This window comes from Rhinoderma darwinii, chromosome 2 (assembly GCF_050947455.1).
Source record: "Rhinoderma darwinii isolate aRhiDar2 chromosome 2, aRhiDar2.hap1, whole genome shotgun sequence".
NCBI lineage: Eukaryota > Metazoa > Chordata > Amphibia > Anura > Rhinodermatidae > Rhinoderma > Rhinoderma darwinii.
In genome coordinates this window covers 399,196,242-399,218,088 of record NC_134688.1, presented here as the reverse complement: position 1 = coordinate 399,218,088, position 21,847 = coordinate 399,196,242, and the positions used below count along the sequence as shown (strand labels likewise).

Sequence of the window (21,847 nt, the reverse complement as noted above, 5' to 3'; positions counted from 1 at the left end):
AGGTGAAATGTCATAGCTGGCATGATAGATCTGCCCCTTTATGGCATTAGATCTGCCCCTTTATGGCATTAGATCTGCCCCTTTATGGCATTAGATCTGCCCCTTTATGGCATTAGATCTGCCCCTTTATGGCATTAGATCTGCCCTTTTATGGCATTAGATCTGCCCCTTTATGGCATTAGATCTGCCCCTTTATGGCATTAGATCTGCCCCTTTATGGCATTGCTGTGTGGCCTACTTCAGTGAATGATTCTTGGTGTGATGTGATATAGTACTTGTAATAGTTCTTGTCTTGTTTTCAAGAATATGGCACACGTTCAATAGCGTTTTTTACTGATTGAAAAATGACACCACAATGATACTTTTTATAAATGTGCCCCATGGTAATTAATTCAGTTATTTTTATCTTCAGGCAAAACCGGGGCTCTACAAAACCCAGTCACTATTCCAGGTATTTCTCCCTGCAGTTACATACGTTTTATGCTGTCGCTCGTTGTGTTAGCAGAGATTGATGCAGGAATAGGCAACTACAGGCAGCAGCTAGAATAGGCTTCTCACGTATAGCTTCCTACCAGCAAGAGGGCATATAGTGGAAGTTGAGCACTTGGGGGAAGCACTGTTGGGTGGAAAGAGAGGAGCCCTGCTGTGATTACTGGGGGAAAGAAGCCATCCTGCTGTGACTATCTAGGAAAGAGGCACTGCTGTGACTACTGGGTGAAGAGGGGGGCCCTGTTCTGACTGCTTGATGGAAAGGGGGTGCCATTCTGTTATCACATAGTTTTCTATGGGGTTTTTTCCCCCCAAAGTGTTTGTGTGATCATGAGTCTATGGTGTGTTTTGGCTGGCTTCTAACTTTTGGGCCTGACACCTAGACTAGACCTAAACAAAACCCACTCTTTCGGGAATTGTTCAAAGAGCCATATGCCGTTATCTCACTGTGACACCCATGGATGGTGGTGCATCTACTATTCTCATACTCCCTTCTGTGGAGGGCAATTCCTTTTTCTATGAATGAATTAACAAAAACATTTGAAAATTAAAAAAATAAACAAATATTCAGCAAGTATAAATGACTAAATTCCCCTTATACAATCCTTTTCTCAAGCTAAACCTCACATTATAGTGGGGTTAGATGGGAGACTAACAATCGGTGAAAGTCCCAGCAGTTGCCCCCCCCCCCCCCCCCCCCCCCCCCGATCTAACATTTATCACCTGTCTCCTGGGTAAATGTAAATGGACTCAGACTGCCAGTAATGCAAACCGAACTTTCTGCTGGATACACTCCTCCTCTCCACACCATGTAGTAGAAGTTAAAAATGCTATGGGTAATATGAAGGGTAAACCCAGCCAGTAGAACTGGATTTTGTGTTTCCTTCTCAAGAACACCTTTTGCGGGATCCACTCTGTTGAACAAGCACCCTAAAAAGTGTTAAAAACACAAAGCTGCATTGTAGGGATAGCGTTAAATAAAAACGACTAATTATACTCATCAGAGTGTAAAAATCACAAGCATCTCAATATAAAAACATGCAGCACGCCAGTCCCTTGCCTGACCCTGGGTTCCCCCTAACCGGTTATTTCCGGAGCCCCGTCCGGCAAGGAGCTGGTGTGCTGCATGTTTTTATATTGAGACGCTTGTGGTTTTTACACTCTTGTGAGTATAAATAAGACTCTTAACTCTATCCCTACGGTGCTCCTCTGTTTTTAAAGGGAAGGTGTCATGAAATTATTATTTTTTTATCATATTGCCTTTAATATGATATTAACATACATTTTATTTATTTGTGTTCTCATGTTCTACTTTTTTCTTACTTTTACTTCTCTATGGGGGCTGCCAGCCATTTTTTTTTTTTATCTCTTTATGTGTCGATTAACGACACATACAGAGATGGAATGCGGCACATACAACCCCATAGAGAATGCGAACGGGAGCCGTTCCATTTTCTGAAGCGTACGCTTCCACACAGACCAAAATGAAGCTCGTCCGCAGAGCGAAATCTGGCGCCATTTTCATGTGGGCCGGAAGCCGCTGCCAGACAGTAAGATGACGACTTCTGGCCGCGGCTTCCGGCCATATGTTCAAGGAAGCGAAGTGCTCAGCACATGGATATGTTATAAATTAGAATCTAATTTTATAATATTTCCTGACTTGTGAAAAATAAAATAAAATTAAAAGAACGTGTAATCGCTTAAATAATAATTGTTTAACTAAAAAAAAAAATAATTCTAGCGACACATTCCCTTTAACACACTTTCAGGTTCTGGCTCAACAGAGAGGATCACGCAAAAAATGTTCTGGGGGAAATAATAAAAGGAATCCAGTTATACCTGCTAGGAGCAGCTTCCATATTATCCATAGCTTTTTTTTTTTTATTTTTTTTTTTAACCTACTGCTAATGGTGATGGTGATGGTGCGTCTTCAAATAGAAAGTTTATTTTGCATTACTGGCAATCCGAGCGGTAAAGTTGAGCCTTTTTTTATTGCTTTTAAAGGGGACCGGGCACTCTTTATATTTACCTACTCCGGCCATTTTATATTTATGAGGTGTTCTTGGTTGTTCCTTTCAAAACTCTTTGTGGTTAAATGTTTACAGTTGGAGTAACCCTTTATTGCGATAACACTCTATGTGCTGAAATGTTTTACACTGGTAAATATGTATTTCCTCCTTTCTGTTCCTAAAACTTGCATCTGTCTCTTTTTCTAAATATATTTAAGTTCCGCTATGTCCTTTTTACCACATTCATAAGTTCCTGGACTGCTTGTACTTTAGTTTTCTCTGACGATCAGGATCTTCTCCACTTATTCCTGTGTTACATTACACTGGCTTAAGTTACTGCGCTATGTTTTGTCAGATATCTTGGTACTTCTGTCAGTTTGGAAAACATCTTGTCATTTTTTTTGTTTGCAACATTTTGTGAATATAGATGAGCAAAGATCAGAGACATCAATCACTTGTATGACTGTAGCATTCATTAGATGTCCCTCTTTGGGACCATGCACAGTCTGCACTCACTCGTGGTTCAGATTTAGGTGGCAGATATTTTCATGATACAAGCATCATGGAAGAGTTTTTCGCAGGGATCTGTGTGAAATAATCAGTAATGATGGCCGCATAGTGAAACTTCGGAGGGGGGAGGGGGGTTGCGATCTACAAGAGGGGTGTGACACTATTTACATGGGCACTGTGGCACTATTGGGGGGGTGGCACTTTGTTGGCACTGTCATTGCATGTGGACACTGGCACGGTCATTGCATGTGGGCGCTGTGGCACTGCATGTGGGCGCTGTGGCACTGCATGTGGGCGCTGTGGCACTGCATGTGGGCGCTGTGGCACTGCATGTGGGCGCTGTGGCACTGCATGTGGGCGCTGTGGCACTGCATGTGGGCGCTGTGGCACTGCATGTGGGCGCTGTGGCACTGCATGTGGGCGCTGTGGCACTGCATGTGGGCGCTGTGGCACTGCATGTGGGCGCTGTGGCACTGCATGTGGGCGCTGTGGCACTGCATGTGGGCGCTGTGGCACTGCATGTGGGCGCTGTGGCACTGCATGTGGGCGCTGTGGCACTGCATGTGGGCGCTGTGGCACTATCTACAGGGACATTGCAGCACTATCTACATGGGCACTGTGGTGTTTTCAGGGGATTGGGACAAAAAAAAAAACCCTGATAAAAAAAAAAAAAAAAAAAGATTAATTTCAGCGGCCATGACAGACGGACTGGAAATGGATGAGAATTTGGAGAGACACAAAATGGACATGAAAAACTGACAATTGATGAGTTTTTAATGGCCATCTTTTTGTCACTGTTGTGTGGCTGTAATGACTGATGCCAGGAGTCCCATTCACATGTACCGTGGTCGGGCTGGGAAATCCGGCCTTAATGTAATTTATTTAAAACCCCATCGTGGGGCTGGTACAGCACACGGTCCTGCTCACACTTCAGACACGATGATATAACCTTGCCCCAGAGTGCCCGTTCGGTGCTATCTGTCTGGCTCTGCTGCAATTTAAACTGCTCATCTGCAATGTCGGAGACCGGCTAAGGGGGTGACTGGCAGAGGTTGGATGTTAGTGCATGCGGTGTATAATTGATTATAGATTCTGTTAACCTGTTCCCTGCCAGGGAACACAGAAGTTATAGTCAATTAGATAGACATTTTTTAAAATTGTATTTATAATTTTAAAAAAAAGTATTTGCAGAGGTTACAAAGTTGTGAAGTTACGTACAATATATATGTTAAGTTATTTATCTAAAGAAAATGTATTAAATTAGCTTTTCATATTACTGTTAAAGAAACCGGGATTCAAATCGAAAATCACCCAACGTGTTGAAAAAAAAATCTAGATTGTGTGTGTGTGTGTGTGTGTGTATATATATATATATATATATATATATATATATATATATATATCCTGAATACACCCGTTATCTACAATCTTATCCTGGGCAGGTTATTGCTGTTGTAATATGAAATATACCAAATATAAATTAATCTGCATCTTTACAACAGCAGAATCAATGTGTTATGTCAGCAGGAAAAATAGCTGCATATGTGTGTTGATGTGAAGCATAAGCAAATGTTCCTAGAACTAACAGATGTCAGATTTTCCACTGGAAAAAACTAATTGGAAATAGATTTTGAGTATGGCAAGCCTCTAGTTTACCTCTATACCAGGCCACTGAGATCTAGGAGCCAGTTATAAAGGGTCCGGTCTCAAGGGCTGAACTACTGCATTATTTTTTAATTCATGTATTCGAGCATGTTCACACCCTATGGATTCTTAGTACAGGCAGACCTTTACATGTGCATTTTAACACCGGCTTCAATACAGTTCATGAAATATGTGGCAATTCCACTGGAAATCTTCCGACTAGGGCATGCTGTGTTTTGTTTTTTTGTATAACCCGATTCATATGCATTGTACAACAGAACCCCTTCCGCCACTCCATGAACAATAGTGCCAGCAATGTGCCGCACATAAACAAGCCAGCAGAGCCACACCCCCTCCCCCAAATATACAGTAATACCAGCACAGTGGCTTTAGAATATTTATTTAAGGGGTCAGAGCTTTTTTTTAATGTAATACACCGCTCCAAATCCCCTGCTTCTCTTCACACAGCCATAAAGTTATGACAATATTCTATCTGCAGCCATTGCAAGGTAAGAATAATGGTGTACTTATTTATACAGCTCCCCCTAGTGTAGGCTGCAGGCAGTTGGAATTTTATAATTTAAAAGATACTGGGATTTGTCTAGACCTGCTCTCAACTACCCAAGATCAAAATGTATTTTAAAGTCTATAAAATGTATATGAAATGTACAGTTAGGTCCAGAATTATTTGGACAGTGACACAAGTTTTGGCATTTTAGCTGTTTACCATAACATATTGAATATGCAGTTATATAATTAATATGGGCTTAAAGTGCAGACTCTCAGTTATAATTTGAGGGTATTCACATCCTAATTTGAGGAAGAGTTTAGGAATTACGGCTCTTTAATATGTAGCTGACTCTTTTTCAAGGGACCAAAGCTAATTGGACAATTATCTCTAAAGGTAATTAATGGGCTGTATGGGCTATTCCCTCATTTAATCTATCATCAATTAAGCAGCTAAAAGGTCTGGAGTTTATTCCAGGTGTGGCATTGGCATTTGGAAGCTGTTGCTGTGAACCCACAACATGTGGTCAAAGGAGCTCTCAATTCAAGTGAAACAGACCATCGTTAGGCTGAAAAAATGAAGAAATCCATCAGAGAGAGAGCACAAAGGTTAGGAGTGGCCAAATCAACAGTTTGGTACATGCTTGAAAAAAAAAAATCCTTTCCATGGTGAAGAAAAACCCCTTCACAACATCTACCCAAGTGAAGGACACTCTCCTGGAAGTAGGTGTATCAGTATCTAAGTTTACCATAAAGAGAAGACTTCATGAGCACAAATACAGAGAGTTCACCACAAGGTGAAAATCATTCATCAGCCCCAAAAATAGAAAGGCCAGATTAGACTTTGCCAAACAACATCTAAAGAAACCAGTCCAGTTCTGGAACAGTGTGAAACGAAGATCAACCTGTACCAGAATGATGGGAGAAAGAAAGTATGGAGAAGGCTTGGCACGGCTCATAATCCAAAGCACACCACATCCTCTGTAAAACATGGTGGAGGCAGTGTGATGGCATGGGCATGCATGGCTGCCAAAGGCACTGGGTCACTAGTGTTTATTGATGATGTGACTGAAGACAGAAGCAGCCGGATGAATTCTGAAGTGTTCAGGGATTTACTTTCTGCTCAGATACAACCAAATGCAGCAAGGTTGATTGGACGTCGCTTCACAGTACAGATGTACAATGTCTTAAAAAAAACTCCTGGGTTGCTTTTGCAGTATGTTTTGGGTCAAAGAAGTGGAATATTCTGCAATGGCCAAGTCAATCACCAGATCTCAGCGCGATCGAAGACAAAACTTAAGGCAGAAAGACCCACAAACAAGCAACAACTGAAGACAGCTGCAGTAAAGGCCGGGCAAAGGAGGAAACCCAGCGTTTAGTGATGTCCATGGGTTCCAGACTTCAGGCAGTCATTATCTGCAAAGAATTCTCTACAAAGTATTAAAATAAAACATTTTATTTAAGGTAATGATAATTTGTCCAATTACTTTTGAGCCCCTGAAATGAGGAGGCTGTGTAGAAAAATGGTTGTAATTCCTGAACGTTTCCCAGGATATTTTTGTTCAACCCCTTGAATTAAACCTGAAAGTCTACACTTCAATTGCATCTCAGTTGTTTCATTTCAAATCCAATGTGATGGCAGCAGAGCCCAAATCATGAAGATTGTGTCACTGTCCAAATAATTCTGGCCCTAACTGTATAACTTCTTACACATACTGTCCAACATCGACACACTTGTAGTGGCAGAGCAGTCTTACAGCTTCCTTCTATTCAAGGAAATGGGAGAAAGCTGTAATAATGTGCTCCGCCGCTACGAATATGTCAGTGTTGCACAGTGTGGAGCTGTGTACGCAATAAAAGTAAAGCTGCTCTTGCCATAGCACCGCTGCCCAGTGAAACAGCTGGTTTGTGGGTGCGCAGAGAGTCGGGCCCCCACCAATCAAATATTAATGGCCGAATCCTGGGTATAGGCCATTCAATTTATTTTGCTGGACAACCCCTTTTAAGTGTGTATTGATAACTAAAGCCACAAGGTAGTGCCAGATCTGTCCTACAATAGATACCACAAGTGCTCAATGATCCCCGTTGATCTATAATGGGGTCTGTCAGAAAAGTTGTTGTTTGGTCGCCAAGGGTAGCACTGCATTTAGCACTATTCTTTCCCCAAAATGTGTCAGAATTTGCAACGGAGACTCCAATGCAAATGTAAACTGAGCCTTATTTTCTGGTCTCCAAATCATTGGTGTTCATTTATCTTTATGATTTTTTATGTCCGTTGTAGCTGTAAACCATTTACCCGTATCGGACTTTAGATTTTATTAAACGTAGTGTGGGGGAAATGAAGATCGTTGCTCCATAGTACAGAAACGAAGGCTAATTAGCCTGGTAAGTCTTAGACCCCATGCACACACACGTGAGAATTGCGGCCCCATTCATTTCTATGGGCCCATGCACACGACCGTGGTTTCCACGCTCCGTGCATTTCCCCACGAGCCTGGAACGCAGAAAGAACGGACATGTCTTAATACAGCCGTGTTCTGCGGTCCAGGCTCACAGAAAATAATGGACGCGGCCTTGTGCACGGCCCGCAATTTGTGGGTAGGTCACACTCCGCGGCCGGCCGACTCGAAAATCACGTCCATGCACATGGCTACGGTCGTGTGCATGAGGCCTTACTGTGACTTTTTTGAAGTGGTTAGAACTGGTTCTCTATAGTTCTATGATTTTCTATGGGGCAAGCAGTCATCGTCATGTTCCCTTATAGAGCGCTTGTGTTTCTTTCCAATTGTTTTAAGAATTACTAATAGCCATATATATGTTTCAGCTTCACAGAAATAGCATCCAGTTTACGGACGGTTATGACTTGAAGGAAGATATTGGGGTTGGCTCCTATTCCATCTGTAAAAGGTGCATTCACAAGGCCACCAATATGGAGTATGCAGTAAAGGTAATGTTTCTCCATCCAACTAAAATTTTTGTCCTGATGGTATATGGGGTATAGTTGGCTTTTTTTGTATTTGATAAGCCGTTCCTTTTAAGCAGTTCCTGTGCTTAGCTGAAACATAAACACAAACATCTTTAAAAGAAGAAGAAATGTATAAACCGCGAAGGAAACTGATTTTATTACCGCCAAATAAAGCTGCTTTGCCTTTGTCTGACTAAACATTGGACTTGGGATGTTGTAGCAACATTACCACCTCCAGTTTCTTGCTGTGTAAGGATATATTCCCACCTGTGTTTTTCTTTTTATGTAAAAAAAAACAAAACAGATAAGTGCATAAGTTGGAGCAGCCCATTCATTTTAATGGTCTTCAGAGGGATTTTTTTTTTTTTTTTTGTGTATCTCAGTTGGTATCTATTTCTAGGTCTTTGACCTTATCAGCAAGTTACGGTTCTAATCCCTTCCCCTGCGTGATCATTAATGGATCCCATTGACATGTATTGAATCAGATGTGAAACTGATACATATTGGTTTTCTATCTGAGATGTAAGCGGGTGTAACTAGATGTACTTGTGCCCCAGTGCAGAGCCCATACCTGCTCCCAGCACCTAACTGGTGATGACTTAACAATTCTGCTGCTGAGATGGCTATGTGGCGCATGATACAATTATCCTTATATGTCAGCATGTATCCATCCAACCACGTACAGGGGTACAGTGACAGCGGGTCTGTCAGTGGCCCAAGGATAAAGCCCAGTTGCAACTGTTACCTTTAAAACTAAAATCTTTACCTGCTTTTGTCTTCTGCTAGTAAGTTTTCTACTAAAAGGGGTATTCCCAACTTGAACAATTGAAGGCATTTTCACAGGCTGTCATAAATGTCTGTTAGGGTATGTGCACACGCTAGCTGGCTTTTACGTCTGAAAAGACAGACTGTTTTCAGGAGAAAACAGCTCCATCGTTTCAGATGTAATTGCTCCTCCTCGTATTATGCGAGGCGTCTTTGACGGCCGAAAATTTGAGCTGTTCTTCATTGAATTCAATGAAGAACGGCTCAAATTACGTCCAAAAAAGTGTCCTGCACTTCTTTGACGAGGCAGTCATTCTACGCGTCGGCGTTTGACAGCTGTCAAACGACGACGCGTAAATGACAGGTCGTCGGCACAGTACGTCGGCAAACCCATTCAAATGAATGGGCAGATGTTTGCCGACGTATTGTAGCCGTATTTTCAGGCGTAAATCGAGGCATAATACGCCTCGTTTACGCCTGAAAATAGGTTGTGTGAACCCAGCCTTAGATGCACGTTGGCTGTTTCTATAACTCCCGCAGAAATGAATGGAGTAAGCCACCTTTCCATACTGTGGGATGGTGGTCAGGTCACCACCATTCTTGTGATAGGTGTGGGTCTCCGAGCCGCATATATCAGACATTTAGCGCACCTCCCGTGGGTGTGCCATACATTTTTTAGCTGGAATTATCCCCTTACGGTACATGTTTATAAAATCTCATAACATTATGGTTTACTACAAACCTTTTTTAATATTGTTACATTATTTCATTTTATTTTTTCTCTTAAAGATAATTGATAAGGGTAAGCGAGATCCAACAGAAGAAATTGAGATTTTGCTACGTTATGGACAGCATCCAAACATTATAACATTGAAAGATGTAAGTGAATTGCAGTGGGATTGTGTTTATACAAATGTGCGCTCTTTTTCATATATATATATTTATATTTATATTTCACCAACGCAAACTATGGTGTATTGCTGGGTGAAAAATGCATTTATATTAATATTTGTTCTGAAGCTTAAAGAGGCTCTGTCACCAGATTTTCAGACCCCTATCTCGTATTGCAGCAGATCGGCGCTGCAATGGAGATTACAGTAATGGTTTTTTGCATCGTCCGACACGATGCAGGACCTGGGGCAGGAAGTGACGTCACAGCGTGATCTCTGGAGAACACGCTGTGTGTCTGTGCACTGCCAGAAGCTGGGTGTTAACGAAGAGAAGTGGATGATGCTGATTCGTCATCATCATACACTTCCATTCACAACGCCCAGCTAGTAAAACAAGTAAAAACGCCCCGATGTGCATACACAATACACGCCCACTTGGACTTAACTTTAAACACGCCCAGTTGTACTTAAGAAAGGCTCATTTGCATAAATATAAAAATGGTCATAACTTGGCCAAAAATGCTCGTTTTAAAAAAAAAAACAAAAAAACATTACTGTAATCTACATTGCAGCGCCGATCTGCTGCAATACGAGATAGGGGTTTGAAAATCTGGTGACAGAGCCTCTTTAATATGATCCAGACAAAGATTTCAGTAACAAATTTATTTTTTGAGATTTTCAACCATCAAATTGTATCATTTGGATGTATATTGAAGAGAACCATAAGGATAGATGTGGGAAAAGTATTGAGATTGCTGGTGCCTGAAGAAAAGAGATAATGGGGAAGATATGCTTGGCAAAATGAGACCAAATACTGTCCAAAATTGCGCTAAATTTATTGTGTATTAGACACGCTATCCCCTGACCGTTTTGAAAAGTGTTCAGAAACAGGGTGGACTGGAAATAGCCGTAAAGTGTGTGTCATTTATTATAGCTGCATACCATTTTTTGACACATATTTGTTGTATATTTACATTGACCAAAACTTGACATAAGGAAGACGAATGTGCCCTAGGGCTCATTCACACGAACGTGAATCTCGTCCGTGTGACTGCCGTTAAAACAACACTCCTATTTTCCTGCGTGTCACGCATTCCTCCATAAACTGTAGTCTGGGGGGGATCTGTGACAACGTGTCCCGCACGGGTCCACCTTGGTAAACGGCAGTTTTACGTCGTGGGTGGGCTACGGTGGTGTGAATGTACCCTAACATGCCTAGCGAGATGCCCTTTGCACCATTCTGAAACTTTTGGCACAATTTGCCCCATTATCTCCGACTTGTAAATGCATACATCTTATCGTGCTGCTTGATAAGTATAATATAGGTTGTCGAGTGAATGCGGTAAACCATGTGTAAAGCTGGCCATAAATTGTCCTAAATTTTTCTACCTGATCCAATGATCAGACTGATAATCGCCACCCAGCAGCTGCAGTTCCGGGACAGAGCAGGCGGTACGCTTAACTACAGACCAATGCATACATGTTCGCATACAGGGATTTGTATGTAATTTGTGAGAAAGGGGCAGAACTTTGTCTTTACCCCTAGTGAAAGAAAAGCCAAGGTTCTTCCCTGGTTTAATCTGATCCTAATTAGTTTCCGACAATTAAAAGCACTTCGGGTATGTTCAGACGTTGTGGAATGGCGGCGAGTTTGTTGTGTGGATTTCCATTCTACCCTAAAGCTGGCCGTAAACATAAGATCCCCCGACCTCCACTTAAACATACACGCTCGGCCCAGACTGGATGCCTTCATCTACATCCAATGTCAAATGGGTATGGGTAGCTTAATAGTTAATCGCCAAAAGATCGACTTTACAGCAGGAGTTCAGATGGTGGGCAAATGTCTCAATGACAATCAATCTAAGGCTGTCTATGACTGGATGAAGGTGACTGCTTACAAAAAGTATTCTGCTTTTACCCTTATTTCCTGGAAACCGTGTTTGCATGTCAACTCTGATTGAGAAACGTACTCCTATACGTGTGTCATATTTTTCAGGTTTATGATGATGGAAAGTACGTATACTTAGTAACAGAACTAATGAAAGGAGGGGAACTATTAGACAAAATCCTTCGGCAGAAGTTCTTCTCAGAAAGGGAAGCAAGCGCCGTGCTGCACACTATAACCAAAACCGTAGAATACCTCCATTCACAATGGGTAAGGAGTAGATAAATAATTGGAGTCTTTCTTCAAGGCAGGTCAGACATTGCTTTTAACCATTAGCTTCTTTATTGTTTCTCCGTTCAAGCAGACCTAATATTTTTATGATCATTTGTAAGGCAGGGTAGAGATGTATAGCATGCTCAGTATGAAGAGTTAGAATAAAGTGGGAGAATTGTGCCGCTTTAACCATACTCAAGTAAATACAGGGCTCATGTATCAATACGTCTGCAAGGTTTATGTTGCAAATATGGCACTCGAAATGTTATCCATATTTATCAATGTACTTCACCATTTGTCCCAACAAAATATCTGTTCGGGGGAGGGGAGTAACTAAGCGGTCACATTATTGTGACGTGTATCACTACTTATGATGGTCTTACAGACCCATAGAAAGATGCTGGTAACAAGATTACACCACCGAGTGAGGGATTATTTAGCATTATGCGGTGTAGTCATACACCAACAAACTTCTTAAATGCATACCAAATGAGCGTATTTGTTTAGTTGTATCTGATTAATGAACAGTCTTTTAAGTTATAGACTTGGTGATTGTTAGTTCAACCAATACCGTTTTGTTTTTTTCAGGTGGTCCACAGAGATTTAAAACCCAGCAATATTCTTTATGTGGACGAGTCTGGAAATCCGGAGTCTATTCGAATCTGTGACTTTGGGTTTGCAAAGCAACTCCGAGCGGAGAATGGTTTGCTAATGACTCCTTGTTATACTGCGAACTTTGTTGCTCCTGAGGTAACTGTCTAGTACCTATTACTTTACAAAGGGTTCATGTTTGTTTCTGGTCTTCTCCATAGTCATTTGATCAGTGTATCATGTACAAACCATAGCCCTTATATCGTTGTTTTTACTGGATATGGATAACCACAAAGGGCATCTTGGTCAGAGATTTGTTAGCGATAAAGGTTAAATGGGTTTTCCAGATATACCACTTATGACCTATCAATGTCTGAGAGGTGGGAGTACCACCTCCCCTTTACTGAATGGAAATGCAGTGCCTGGTACAACACATGAACCATGTTTAGCCCCATTCACTTGAATGAGCTGATCTGCAGTACCAGGCACAGCCACACTATTGTTAGACGTCACTGTGCCGGATACTGAAGGGGCCATGTCATTCCATGCCCCCATGTTCTGCTGATCGGCTGGAGTACCGGGGTTAGATCTCCACCGATCATATATTGATGGCCTATCCTAACGATAGACCATCAATGTTATATCCTGGAAAACTCCTTCAATATGAAGGTTGCCATGCTAAATAAACACTGTATTTCGATTTAATCCCGGAGCTCTCCGTTCAGGCACCAATCTGCAGCAGCATGTCAACTAGAATAGTTCACCGTAGCTTTTAGTGTTGGACTCCAATGTCTTGGTTAACTTGTCAATTCACATGGTTAGATTTTGTCTACCCTACTATAGTTGTCTGAGGTGGATACGTTTCTCATCTGCCGTTATGTTGTTTTCTTACCTTTTGCTCAATTCCGCTTGAAGTTGAGATCTGCAGTCAATAAAACTAACCATGGGGAACTCTGAATTCTTCATGTCCATTTTTGACTTCCATAAAACACTTGTTTGAATTGCTTGAAAATGCTTATTACATTATTTGGTGAAATCCAGTGCAAGCGCTTCCCTTTTGGTTTAGGGGCCATATTGCACAGTCTCCTCAAGGGAGAAATTGAATTGCTTTATTTTTGGCTTTGTTGTTTTTCCTCCTCAGATGAAGCAATTACTAGTTAAATCCATATGTAAAATGACTAAATGATTGCTAATGAGATATTTATACTTTTTTGTGTTTTCAGGTTTTAAAGCGTCAGGGTTATGATGCTGCATGTGATATTTGGAGCCTGGGTGTTCTCCTCTATACTATGCTTACTGGGTGAGTGTATGTATAAAAGATGTCTAATGATATTTCTGTACATAAAGGGTCTTTCATCCAGAATATGTATCAGTAGTTTACATAAATGCTTTGGTATATTAGAGACCAACCATGTGCTTCTCTTTATAAGATTTGTATTAATTTGTTCTTTCCCATCTTAACCTTAACAAGCTCAAATGTACTCTATGTATTGATTCACAGATATACACCATTCGCAAATGGACCTGATGATACTCCCGAAGAAATATTAGCAAGAATAGGTAGCGGAAAATTCTCTCTAAGTGGTGGTTACTGGAATTCAGTTTCCGATATTGCTAAGGTCTGTTGTCTTTTCTTCCCTCCTTTATTGATCGATATGTTCTGCTTAGTAAATATATTCCTTTCCGTCTTTCCTGTTTTTTTGGGGTCCAAGGACACTAGTCGATAATTTCCCTGCTGGGTCCCCTACTCCTGGCCTTCTCCAATACCGCAGTTTTGAAATAAGAAAAAAAAACATGAAATGCTTTGTCTGAAAATTAATCTAGTATAATGGAGTGCTTTCAGTGAATAGACTATTAAAATGTACCTCAGCCTTTCGAACTAGATTAGGAAATTGTTTATACAAGAGTCTCTTATAAATGGTTAGTAACATGAATTCGTCCATTAGCAGCCGGAAGGCAGGGAATTTTACATTTTCTATGTCTTTCCTGCAAGTAGTAGATTTTCTTACTACAGTCGTAATCTGCATCCAGTTTGTAGGGGATTATAGCAGCTGACAGCACTTCAAGGAATTTGAGAGCCCCATCTCTCAGGCTGGTGACACTATTCAGAGTTTAGTTTTTTTAAGATACCCTAGGTACCATATAAACATTTGTAACATCACTCCCAGAAGTCTATAGTTAATAACACAAATGTTCAACTTTCAGCTTTGTCATGTGTTTTTATTGAAATAAAATGTGATGTTCATGTGAAGACGTTTGTCTGTGATTATCTGTTTCCATTCCTGTATTTATCCCAAATGTGAACCATGAACTGGAAGATTGTTTTATTCTTTTATAGGATTTAGTGTCAAAAATGCTTCACGTGGATCCACATCAAAGATTAACAGCAGCCCAGGTACTAAAGCATCCCTGGATAGTACACTGTGACCAGCTGCCTCAGTTCCAGCTCAACCGGCAGGATGCGCCTCACCTAGTTAAGGTAACGGAGACCATTTATCTTTCTATTTATGTAATACTTACACTGGGGTGAATGGTATATATAGGGATAGGAGCCGTTCTTACTTTTCATTAACGCTAATTCCCTATTAAAGCTTTCTGAGTAAGGTTAGGACGCTCTGCAGTGACCATGGCCATGACACAGGCTGCGTGTCCAAAGATCGCTGCGTTCACAGTGGATGCTTTGCGACCCGAAAATTTGCTGCAGCACCACAGTCGTAAGAAGTGAATTGGGTTTGGATTTTCTGCGAGACTGGGGTCGCGGTAATTTTCAGGTTGCAAAGCGACCACATTGCCTTTCATTGCCTGCGATGCAGATCTTTGGCTGCACGACCTGTGTTGTGGCCAATAGCGCTGTGTAGACTAAATTTAATAAACTCAGAACCATCATCTATTAGCCAGAGTGGGGGAGTAACTTCAAACAGGTCCTCTCTTTCTGGAGGTCCTGGCATGTTTGTACATTACGCTTTAGACAGAAATCAATGGGCTATCCACGTAATTTCCCCAGTGTTAACGCTGCAAGGAAATTGAACACTCTGCTGGGTTCACCCTCAAATTACAGCTGTAGGGGGGTCCCAGCAACAAGAGCACCCTGTGACAAGTTTATTCTGGGGAGACCCTTCTAGTAAAGCGGGATTGTTTACAGCGGTCACCCCCCTTACAGATGATCTAAACAGAACGGATGTTTTTTGTGACACTTGCACAAAAACGTTGTTACTTTCATCAGATTCACTTTTTATATATCTACCAGCTAGAAGTAGCTTCTCCTGAAGTGAGGATAAGTAGCTGAGTTTTCTTTGAAACGTAAAGGCAGAAGCACTACCTGCACTGTCGTCCTGGTGCGATGAACAGGACAAAATACACTGCCGTGCAGATTCTTGTCCAAATGAACCACTGGTATCACTCTCATGCTACCATTGGTCATGTATATATGTCGTATGTGTTCTGACGTCTGTGTATTAACCCCTTAACGCCGAAGGACGGATATATCCGTCCTCAGCAGCTGCTAGTTCGCGCAGGAGGACGGATATATCCGTCCTGTGATCGCGCGGGTACTGACAGTTTACCCACGCGATCAGCGGCAGGAGCACGGCTGTTATACACAGCCTGGCTCCTGCTGCAACTGCCGGAATCGAAGCACGCGCCGATTCCGGCAGTTTAACCCATTAAATGCCGCTGTCAACAGTGACAGCGGCATTTAATGTGTTTGACAGAGGGGGGAACTCCCTCTGTCTCCCGATCGGCGCCCCCGCAAACAAATCGCGGGTCGCCGTCGGGTTTCCATGACAGCCGGGGGTCTAATAAAGACCCCCAGGTCTGTCTTCAGCATCTGCCTGTTAGGCGATGCCAGAGGCATGACCTAACAGGTTGCCTGTCAGTTTTACACTGACAGGCAATAATGCTTTGGTATACGAAGTATACCAAAGCATTATATATGCGATCGGCATATCGCATAGTGAAGTCCCCTGGTGGGACTAAAAAAAAAAAAGTAAAACCGTTAAATAAAGTTTGTGAAAAAAAAAAAAAAAAAAATTACAGTCAAAGTCAAATAAAACTACTTTTTTGCCCCAAAAAGTGGTTTTATTTAATAAAACGGTCAAAACAAATCACACATACACATATATGGTATCCCCGCGATCGTAACAACTTGACCAATAAAATGAACACATTAATTAAACCGCCGGATGAACGGCGTCCAAAGAAAACGCAAAAAACAACGGCAAAATTCTCTCCTCCCATTCCCCCCATAAAAAATAAAATAAAAGTTCATCTATAAGTCCTATGTACCCCAAAATAGTACTAATGAAAACTACACATTGTCCCGCAAAAATCAATCCCACGTACGGCCACATCGACGGAAAAATAAAAAAATTACGCCTCTTGGAACGCGGCGATGCAAAAACAAGTAATTTTTTTCTAAAAGGGTTTTTATTGTGCAAACGTAGAAAAAACATATAAAACCTTTACACATTTGGTATCCCCGTAATCGTGCCGACCCATAGAATAAAGGTAACATGTTATTTACGCTGCATAGTAAACGGCGTAAATTTATAACGTGAAAATTAATGCTGGAATAGCTGCTTATTTTCAATTCTCTCCTAAAATAAAGTTAATAAAAGTTAATCAATATGTTATAAGCATCTAAAAATGGTACAATTACAAAATACAACTCGTCCCGGAAAAAACAAGCCCTTATACGGCTATGTCGACGGAATAAAAAAAGAGTTACGACTCTTGGAATGCGACCGTGGAAAAACAAAAAATAATCCTTGGTCATTAACGTGCAAAATGGCCCGGTCATTAAGGGGTTAAATACCATCGTAAATAAGTAATGTGAAGAAGACTCCTTGCTGGAAACATTTTTATCTCTAGCGCAATCTGGCTACAAATTAGTTCCGGTTTATAACATGATACAATTAACATGTGTTTGTTTACAAAATATTTTTAATTCTGAATCTCTCATTTAGTTTTTGTCTCCACCAAGAATTTAAATACCGTACGGGCAGGCTATTCGGCTGCTATGGGGCACTTGGATAAATGGAGCCCAGCCATAGTTCAATCCACTATGATACTGCGTGGAAATAACCTGTGCAGAACTCCTCTTTCCAGAGGAACTGCATTGTTTGCCAAATTGGCCCAAGTGTCCTGGAAAGGTAAAGGAGAGGAAATGAAACGCCAGACCCTACCGTCCTGGGTGGAAAAACACTGCACCATAATGGGGGCCAATCTAGAGCTTTGCTATTGGGCCATCCCCTCTTCTATGTACCCTGGTAGTTTTTTAATCCGGTCTGTCCTTTCTAATATAAGATAATTTCTTGCCAATGGCGTCTCTTATTGGTAATAAATTAGCAGTGAGGAGGTGTTGTTAACAAACTTTTTCAACAGGTCAACATTAATTTTTTATTTTTTTTTACATCTAATGTAATAATTTTGCTCTTATGTTGAAGCGTTTTGCTGTATGTTCCATGTTCTATAAATAATCGGGACACCCACATTCTAGTAATCATGATGCATTGGGCTAGGCTTACACACAGGTTTTGTCCACCAATCAAAATTGATTGATTTAGCAACATATACATAAGGATAATGGTTACTGATCATCTTTTTTTGGTCGTACTGACAATACATTCGATGTATGGGCACCTTGTGTATGAAGTGTCTTGTCGTTCTTGTGTCTATACTGATATATCCTTTGTTCCACTATAGGGAGCTATGGCAGCAACATACTCTGCTTTAAACCTCAATCCATTGTCTCCTGTGCTGGAACCTGTTGGCCGTTCCACCCTCGCTCAAAGAAGAGGTATAAAGAAGATTACCTCCACCGCCCTGTGAATGTGAACTCGTATGTCTACAGAGTGCACGAGCTGACGAAACCAAGCCAACAGAGATAGCACATATCAAAAAGAGACACTCCGGCAGGCACCTGCTCGCTGCCGGCTCACCATCAATGCTGCTGCTTTTTGTCTGTTCTCTCTTAACATTGTTGATGGCAACCCTTCTACCTTACTGACTCGAATGACCAGTCTAATATTATACAAGTGAAAGGCTGGTCCTCCATCAGAGCGGAGCAATAAGACTTTTCTCCTTCCTAGCATGAAGAATACACTGAAACAATGGCAACCAATATTTTTTTTATATAGGGAGAGTTTTTAGTCGCCCATCTCAGCGAGTGGTAGATATGCACTCTTTATTTTGAGCACTTACTTGATTTCAAAGCGGTGTTCCTTAAATCCCCGTACTCTGTGCCATGCAAACGTTTGTTTAGGTCATGGCCGTTTCATTTGTTGCCTGTTTTCTTATTGTGCTCCAATATACCTCTATTATTTCTTTTTCTATTGATTTGTTCACATGCCTTGTATTGGTTTCAAAATGTAGTCCAGTACGTTTCGGGACGGTGCATCGGTCCACTATTGGCTGTGTGTACTTTAATAAATTAGTGCAGCGATGTCATTGCATCTGAATGTAATATGACCCAACACTTACTGGAGAATATGAGCCTGTTCCTCCAGAGAAATGGCAGTCAATGATATTGATCGGTCTGCGTGCTACGAATTACCACAAATGATTACAGCAGCAATACTTAAGATATCATGTACAGCCTATGTCATTATCCTGCTAGGTTCATGCTTTACTGCCTTTTTTTATAGTATACTATATTTGTACATGTTGGGTTTAAATGTCTTGAAGCTTTTGGCTCAACATAGCCACTTAAAAGCTATGTATTTATTCTAAAACGTAGTCCAAACATTAGCTGTTATGCAAATTGCATAGACGACATTCAAATCAACCATGCCTTGCCTCCGTTGTGTAAGCAGGGATGATAAAAGCCGATCTTGGAGTTTCTTGTAAGTTATCTGCAGCATCTGTGATGTGAGAATTCCTGTGCAGCCTGCCATACAGATAACCCACCACTTCTTCTGTATATATGAGCAATGATGCTATTCAAATGAGTTCAATAGGAACCGCTCATATTTTATCCACTGAGTGTGCAGGGTGACCTCAGATTTTCTACCCCATTGTGGGAAGTAGCGGAGAGAGACAAGTTCTGTTATATTACTGCACCTCTGTGTAGTACGATAAGTAAGCAATAGAACAAGTAAGCATTCGTTGAGATTTTTTTTATGATGAAAGTTGCTGATCTAACTAAGCCTTTAGAATGGGTAATAAATGTACTGTGGTCTGGTTGTATGGCAGGGAAGCTGTCGGTAGATGATATACCGAGATATAACCGAACTTATTTCAACAACATACTTAAGCACGGCTGCTTCAACTAGATTAAATCAATTGCAGTGGTGAAAGATTTCCTCCTATTGCTCTTTTCCACTTATTATTTTTTTCATTACCCCCCCCCCCCCCCAACCATCCATTTTTGGACTTCATATAGCTATATTATTATTTTTTTAACTGACGCGCCAATATGTGATTTTTTTTCTTTTCTTTTTCTCTCTTTGGCATTTACATTATGTTCTCCTTATAATCACTGAAAAGCAAAAGTCTTGGGAGGAGATGATCGTGATTAGCCTGCGTTGTATAACGAATTTGTTTTCTCTCATGAAAATAATGTGCATTATGACTTTACTCCAACACAGAATAAAGGGACATTGTACACAAAGGGATGTAATTATTTTGCAGTTACTGTATCTCTGGGAGGGGCAGTGTAACTTTTTTTTTAATACAAATCATAGAGAATATTTTTCTACAGTTATGTACAATCATTCTTTATATTAGACTACGCATGGCATGTCAGTACAATAGGAAATACTTGAAGTATAAGTTCTAAATTTCCCCCTTTGCCATCCATACATTTTTGGAAGATGATTATCAATGCTTCCATTGCCGTAAACTAGAATACAATGTGATAGTACAAGTAATGTAAGAATATCTCTCGCCACCTTCCTTGAAGTAAATTTAACCGTTAACATGTATCCACTATGATCGATTCTTAATGGTAATTATTGCTTGTACATTTCTCTTAATCAGTTTTGTAATCATCTAAAGAAAATGCAGACATTTATATAATAAACTTTCAAATACCTAAATGAGTAAGGTTTGTGGTATTGAAATTGTGTGTGATTGTTTTAAAGGGCGTCCTTGGAAAGCGAATGATGTGGAATATTGTGTATGTATTCTTCCCTGGATATCCCAAATGTAACAAACACATGAATGCCTAGATCTATTGCCCCCAATGTCTGCTCTGATGAAATACAGAGCAGATGTAAAGGGGTTCTGTACTTAAACATGTCAACCACTGGAACCCCAACCAATCACAAAGATTTTAAGACCGTGCCACCCTTGTCCATGTGATGTCTGTCTTGCAACTCTGTCCTATTCAATTGACTAGGGTGGGCTACAACTAATCTACAATACTAGACACCATGCTGCCTGAGGTGAAAATTGAAATGGCGCCCCCCAATTCGTGATTGGCACCCCCCTGGCTGTTCTAAATCACCGCTAGCCTCCTCCGTTGCCTTGTACTACCCTGGCATTCATGGTGCAGCGATGAAGCTGGGCAGAGTACAACTGGTGCGTGCCCATGGAGTACAAGGCAATGGTGCATCCGAGAAAGTTGGAGGAGGTGGTAGTAATGTAGAAGAGCCACAAAGGTGTCAATCAAGCATGGAAAGGTGGGTTTGGAGTCAGGACTGTGACTCTTCGGGATAGCGGCACCGCCCCCTGACCATTTAAAGAGTAATTAGCATACAGTGCATGCAATTTTAAAAGTTGATTTTTATAGATTTTGCTGCATCTGAAAAAAATATACAGGGGAATGTTTGGAAATATTGTCCGGTCATGTATTATCTGCTGCATGTGGTTAAAACTACCTGACAGGTTCCCATTAAAAGACAATGAATTGCAACAATTTAATCTGCCTCAATTTTGTTGTTATAAATATATCTTATAAAATTATAGCACCAGAACAAAGCTGACACATATACGACACCAGAACCAAGCTATGTACATAAATACAGCACCAAGACCAAGCTCAGTACATAGAAACAGCACCAGAACAAAGCTCAGTACATAGATACAGCACTAGAACAAAGTTCAGTACATAGATACAGCACCAGAATCAAGCTCCGTACATACAGTAGTGTTAAAAATAAAAAAAAAAGCAGTCCAACATCATTAACCAGATAAATCAATGTTTTTGGTAGAAGTGAAAATTCTACATAGCAAATAACTTACTTGTAAGTGCAGTAGAAAAAAAAAAGTCCCAACAATAAGGACATGCTCATTCTCAGTAATTGAATCATTGCTTGAAAGGCGCTTGTTCAAAATAAGTAAGGAGTTAACTTGATAAAGTCATTAATTCTGTGGAATA

The 21,847-nt window shown here is 40.9% G+C and overlaps 1 protein-coding gene across 3 annotated transcripts in view; it reads left to right on the top strand.

The window, feature by feature from the left end:
- Positions 1-20,137, top strand: part of RPS6KA3 (ribosomal protein S6 kinase A3) — a 118,864-nt gene extending 98,727 nt beyond the window's left edge. For 2 of the 3 annotated variants that reach the window (XM_075854039.1, XM_075854042.1), the window contains exons 15-23: positions 413-451; positions 7,984-8,106; positions 9,679-9,768; positions 11,776-11,934; positions 12,526-12,687; positions 13,752-13,828; positions 14,030-14,147; positions 14,867-15,007; positions 18,232-20,137. In XM_075854039.1, coding sequence (XP_075710154.1) covers positions 413-451; positions 7,984-8,106; positions 9,679-9,768; positions 11,776-11,934; positions 12,526-12,687; positions 13,752-13,828; positions 14,030-14,147; positions 14,867-15,007; positions 18,232-18,357 — 1,035 coding nt within the window. In that variant the 3' untranslated portion in view covers positions 18,358-20,137. The remainder of the gene's footprint in view (positions 1-412; positions 452-7,983; positions 8,107-9,678; positions 9,769-11,775; positions 11,935-12,525; positions 12,688-13,751; positions 13,829-14,029; positions 14,148-14,866; positions 15,008-18,231) is intronic. The other variant, XM_075854041.1, reaches the window with a different exon arrangement.
- Positions 20,138-21,847: the final 1,710 nt, after the last annotated feature.